Source organism: Elaeis guineensis, chromosome 11, assembly GCF_000442705.2.
Source record: "Elaeis guineensis isolate ETL-2024a chromosome 11, EG11, whole genome shotgun sequence".
Lineage (NCBI taxonomy): Eukaryota > Viridiplantae > Streptophyta > Magnoliopsida > Arecales > Arecaceae > Elaeis > Elaeis guineensis.
In genome coordinates, this window is record NC_026003.2 from 109415329 (window position 1) to 109421714 (window position 6386).

Consider the following 6386-nt stretch of genomic DNA (forward strand, 5'->3'; position numbering starts at 1 on the left):
CAAGAGATGACCATGGAGTTGCATTTTTGCCACGAGAAGTATTCTATATCACTTGCCACCAGTGCCTCTAATGTGCCATCAACAAAACTATATTTGTTTTTGGCTTGAAGTGCATTCACCATGGCACATTTTCAGATGGGATAGTTGTCTCCTTTAGGAAGGCATGAAACTAGTACTATGCCAAGACTATTAGAAGCACTAAGAATATAACGAGACGATGTAAAAGAATTATCACCATTGTTATTATTGCCAACGGTGTTTGTTGTCATGTTGAAAAGACTCGAACAAGCAGATTTAGCCGATGAGACTGCATGCTCGGCCCCTCATGTCGGAAATAAATTTGTGCTTGTTGCGAAATTGAGATCTAGATATGCAAGCATTGTTCATGCAAGACGAGGAGAGATGCCGGACTAAGCATGTCTTGATGCACGATGAGACTGCAACTTGTTGAGTGCCGAATCTGAGATGCTTCGTTGCTCTGAACATCACTCAAGATTGGACAACGAATTTGAGAGAATGGTAAAATACCAGAGAAGAACTTCGTCTTCAGTTGCAGGATCAAAATGGACTAAAGTAGAGATACCCACCGTGGTGGGGCTCTGATACCATGTAAATTTTATGTGAAAATTTTTATTTTTTTTTATTATATTCTACCTCTTTAAATACATGATGTATAAAATAGAATATGACTTATATTCTGTTCAAAATAACAAAATAACAATATAAGCGATTATAAGCTGATTTTCTCAATATCTCAATATAAACCGTTCAAGATCTCAGTGGGAGAAGATTTCGTCCAAAACCATACCATAAGATATTAAATGAAAACACTTCCATCAAAACTATGTCATCTGCTTGACTCATTCTTGTCTTCCATCGTTAAAAAGTTTTCATGCGTCATTCTTTTGATGTCTTTCTCTGACTTGCGTGCTCGGCCCGCAAGACAATGCTTAAGGGTCTCTTGCCAGCCCCTTTAGCTTATTCATGTCTCCATTTCTGGTAATACTTTAATGTAGTAAGATAATCTCAAGTCTTCAGCTCTTCCCATCAAACATTTCCCCCCTTAGTTATTCACACGAGCAAAGAAAACCATGTGCCCAAGTAGTGGTCCCTCTATGAACTAGAAATTAGACAAATTTAGAGTGTGTTGCAGAATATTTGTGCTTGTCTGCCTTCATAGTTTTGGTCAACGTAGCTCTATCGACATTTTTTATATATAAAGGAAAGAAAGAAAATAGAGATAGACACGATTGATTGATGACATCCCTCATTACCTACTAGTTGAGGTGGTGTTTTGTATCGATAGAATGCTGTATGCTGGCTAATACTAGAATTTTGTTTGAGATATTTTACTCTCTTTGGCTACTTTTTCAATCAATAAGTTATATAATTAAATTTAAAAATCCTAGGAGCCTTGTTTATCTTGTGTTGGCCAATATGATACTTAGACATTTCAAATAATACGTAACTTGCATTCTACTGCCAGCCACCCAACTAGCAAATTTAATATAGAAAAGCTAGGACTTGCTTACTGAACTTGGCTTAAGTTTGGTTGGACAATTAAGTTTATGTTTTCTTGACAACTTTTTTGCCGAAATAATTAGGTAAGAAAGAAGCTAATGGATAGATAATTGAAATATTCACATCAATTTTTTTCTGTTATTAAAAATTTTCAGTGATTCTACTATTGTTTTTAATATTTTTATTAATTGCGGAATATTGGCCTTTCTTACTTAAAGCCTAATTTTTTAAAATTGTTTCTAACTCAAGCATGTGAGCTGAGCTATGCACTTATAAGATCCTTCATTTGGTGACATGTGATGCATAAACCAACACGTAATGCTATTTCTTCACAAATCTTAATACATGATCAAGGACCCGCACCATATTGAATTATTTGATGCCCGAACTCATTATTGACTGCAAAATCATATTATTATGTCATTAGAGAGAGATCTGCACCATTTTTTTTATCAAAAGTAAATAAATTAGCTCACTAAAGCAAATGATGCAGATGACCCACTCTCTATGGATAGCCTTGATAAGTTATAAGGCGCCATTTTCTTTTCCTTTTTTTTTTCCCATTTTAACGAAATTGTCACTCGTACCTCCAAATGTAGCACTGGGCCCAGACCCAATCCAACCCAACCTAAACCTCTCGATGAATGGTTGGTTGTGGTCCAAAATCAGACACATTCAAAATTTTGGACCGGGAATAGGTTTAAAGTTGTCAGACACAAACCAATCCAATCTTAATTAATTACCCAATTTATGTACATACATATTAATATATATAACATTAATTTTATTTTAAACATTCTTCAATCTCAAATTGTTGGGACATGGAAATAATTACATATTTGAATAAATTTAATAGTTTGTACCTGATTTGATCTGGAAGCAAGATTTGCACTCTAAAAAAAATTTTGCGGGTATGTGTTTATCAAAAGAGAAATTTTTTGCGCACCGTCGGCGTCGAAAAGTCTAACGTAGAGTATATCATTTTATTCAATTGATCTATGTATTCATTATTTTTTAATATATATTTAATATTTATAATTTAATTTTTTTATTAAAAAATTTTATATAATAAAAATATTTTTTAAAAAATTATAATATTTTATGTTCATAATATATATAAAATATCATTATTTTTTTAAAAAATAAAAATATTTTATTATTAAAAATTAAAAAATTCGATCTGTAACTATTAAATAGTATTACAAAATAGTTGAATAAAAATATTTTTTTCATAATATTTTAAATCATATTATATTATTTTAAACTATATTACGTCATGAAATATCATAAATTTTTAAAAAAATAAAAATAATTTTATTATATAAAATTTTTAAATAAAAAAATTATTTTAAAAATATTAAATATATATTAAAAATAATAATTATATATATTAATCGAATGACACGGTGTGCTGTACGTTGGATTGTCTAGAGCATCCGCGGTGCACAAAAGATTTGTCTTTATTGGAAGGCGGCCCTGACCCGGCCCGGTAGCAGCCCGGTCCTAAACTTGTCTTCCTTCCTTCTCCCCATCTCTGCGACCCTTCAGCCCCGGAGCACGTGGGAGTTGAACCCCTCAGCGCCCCACCAACGCTGACCAGTCGTTGGACTAGTCTCCCACTCCCACCAAACCCCTCCAATCTCCACCACTTCACCTTTCTCTCCCTCCTCCCTCCTCTATACTATCATCAACACAAAAACGCTGCCAAAGCCAAAACCCGCTTGTCGTCTCCGCTCTCCATAGTGCCGAAAGAGAGAGAGAGAGAGCGAATCGAACCGGATTCAATGGAGAGGTCGCCCCAAGAATCCCCTCTGACGACGACGACGACGACGGCGACGACGGCGAACCCTAACTTGGCGAACACGTACACCTTCGACTCCCCTCACCCGGTGTACGCCATGGCCTTCTCCTCCCTCCCGGCCCCCTCCCCCCCGCGCCTCGCCCTGGGCTCCTTCATCGAGGACTACGCCAACCGCGTCGACGTCGTCACCTTCGACGAGGACGCCCGCGCCTTCCGCCCCGACCCCTCCCTCTCCTTCGACCACCCCTATCCCCCCACCAAGCTCATGTTCCACCCCAAGCCCCTCCCCAACTCCTCCTCCTCTCTCCTCGCCTCCTCCGGCGAGTTCCTTCGCCTCTGGCAGCTCGATCACCACGCCGACTCCTCGCCCAAGGCCGAGCTTCGCGCCATCCTCAACAACAGCAAGTCCAGCGAGTTCTGCGCCCCACTCACCTCCTTCGATTGGAACGATGCCGAGCCCCGCCGCATCGGCACCTCCTCGATCGACACCACCTGCACCGTCTGGGACATCGAGCGCGGCGCCATCGAGACCCAGCTCATCGCCCACGACAAGGAGGTCTACGACATCGCCTGGGGCGACGCCGGCGTCTTCGCCTCCGTCTCCGCCGACGGCTCCGTCCGCATCTTCGACCTCCGCGACAAGGAGCACTCCACCATCGTCTACGAGAACCCCCGCCCGGACACCCCGCTCCTCCGTCTCGCCTGGAACAAGACTGACCTCCGCTACATGGCCACCATCCTCATGGACAGCAACCGCGTCGTCATCGTCGACATCCGCTCCCCGGCGGTGCCCGTCGCCGAGCTGCAGCGCCACCGTGCAAGCGTCAATGCGGTTGCCTGGGCGCCGCAGGCTGCCAGGCACATCTGCTCCGCTGGGGACGACGGCCAGCGCTCATATGGGAGGTGCCGGCCGCCGGGGCCGCGGTGCCGCCGGACGGGATCGATCCGGCGCTGGTTTACTCGGCGGGAGCAGAGATCAACCAGCTGCAGTGGTCCGCCGCGCACCCGGACTGGATTGGGATCGCATTCGCCAACAAGGTGCAGCTGCTGAGAGTCTGAGGACTTCTGACGAGGTAGGCTAATTTCTTACTTTTCCCACTCTTTTATTTTTAATAATAATTAAATGTTTTTTGAATTAATGATTGGATAAGTTTTCGGAAAATGATTAGCAAGTTTAATGGTAGGGGAAAACTCAATGTCATATCCAGAGCACATAAACGAACTCGAGGATTTTATGAAAGAACATGTGGAAGATTTTTCTGAACAGGTTTAGACCTGTCTCTGATCACATAACTGGATGATAACCTTTCTGGTTTGAGTGTTTCTGTAGCACAAACATCTTGAGTTGAAAATTAGATTTAGATCGGAAAAAAATGAAAGGGGATAATGGGAAGCTTATACGAGATTTAGAGATCCATGTTGGCAACATGGAAAAATGTCGATATTGATATTAAGAATGAAAGAGAAGTTTAGACATGAAATTGGAGTATGCTGGCTTTAAGATTTTGACAAAAAATTTAATTGAGCAAACATCCAAATCACGCTCATTAAAATGGAAGAGGAATGCTGGATTTATACTGATTCAGATTCTGTTTGGTTTCCAGTTCTTCATCATATTATTAAAAGTATTTTCATTTGAATTGTGTTTAGGACCCTGTTCCAAAATTGTCAAAATCTTTAGCTATTTAAATACTAACAAAAGGAGTTGGCATCTATAGTGCCAGTGCCTGGTCAGCATGCTACTAGCAGGCAATATATCAGTCATTGACTAAAACTACATTTGGTATTTTAGTCCACATATCGCACCATCATGAAAAACATAGACACAACTTACCCCATCGCTTAGATAATGTTGGAAAAATAATGCTTATGTTGTTTGCTAATTTTTTGCAAGTATTGCTTGCCAATTATAACTAGCCAAGTGAGACACAAGGCATGCACCATATGTGATCACCTCCATGAGATTTGTATGTCCTATCTTTCTAGCCTCCTTAAGAATTCTTGAAGAACCTTAACTTGAGGCATCATGATGTGGTAATGTTCAGGTTCAGATGTTCTACAGATGATCCAGATCTTTTTTAAAAAAAAAAAAAAATTCTGGTTATCTTTAAATATTTTAGCACGAAGGAACATGATCATTACTGTTCTGAGTTCACAAAGATCCAAAAGAAAAAGAAATAAGGATGGGAGAAGCAGAAATTTATTAAGAAGAGAACTGTAGTAATAATATATTCAAAATAGGACAAAGAACTTTTCAGTACACTTTCCTAGCCAAAAGAAGAGAAACTTGAAAATTTTCTGAAAACAGCATGTGATCATTCTCTGAAACTGAAAATAGAAAAACCACATTATCATTCTGAAACATAATCTTGATGATTTAAAATCTTTCGCAACACAAACTTGACTTAAAGTAGGTCCTGTTACTGATTGTCCTATTCAGAGCGATCTTGAAAACCTAGCAAAAGAAAAATCCAAAACTTGAGCACCAAATTAAAGGAAATATAAAAATGCCTGATGTTTTCTAAAAAAGACATAAATAAAGACACCTACTAGCTTAAAATATGCAAAACTGAAATTTAACGCTTTCTTTTAAACAAATATCCTATGCTTTGCCATGAATTCATTATTATCTTGATTTCATCAATTAAAAAAAAAAAATCATCCTCAGAGGCTTTATTTTTAATATTAAAAATGATCAAGGTAATAAATGAATAAGTGGATGACTTAATTACTTCTAACAAGCTGATGCTGCTTTTTTTCTAGTGCAGTGTATGCCTTTATCAACATGTATGACTTATGAATATTAAGTTTAATAGAACACCACATGTATAATTTGTGACAAAAGTGTATATTATATGCCTATGATTAGTGAAAATATGATTGCTTTTAATTTACTTGATGTTAAGTACTATTGTACTGAGATATGGAGGCTTAATCTTGGACTTGGGACCAAAAGGTGGAAAATTCTACTGCATGGAATTGCTGTGGATAAATAAGGTTGTCATTTTGATAATCCATGTGGCCCATCATGCACTTGAGGTTGTTATATGCCACATCACATGCA

General features: G+C 38.9%; 1 protein-coding gene across 1 annotated transcript; it reads left to right on the forward strand.

Annotated features, from left to right (window-relative positions):
• The first annotated feature begins 3082 nt into the window (after positions 1–3082).
• On the forward strand, positions 3083–4395 carry LOC105054236 (protein TRANSPARENT TESTA GLABRA 1). The gene is given in 2 exon segments (XM_010935714.4): positions 3083–4209; positions 4212–4395. Coding segments are annotated over 2 exon segments (1074 nt in total). The 5' UTR covers positions 3083–3305; the 3' UTR covers positions 4382–4395.
• Positions 4396–6386: the final 1991 nt, after the last annotated feature.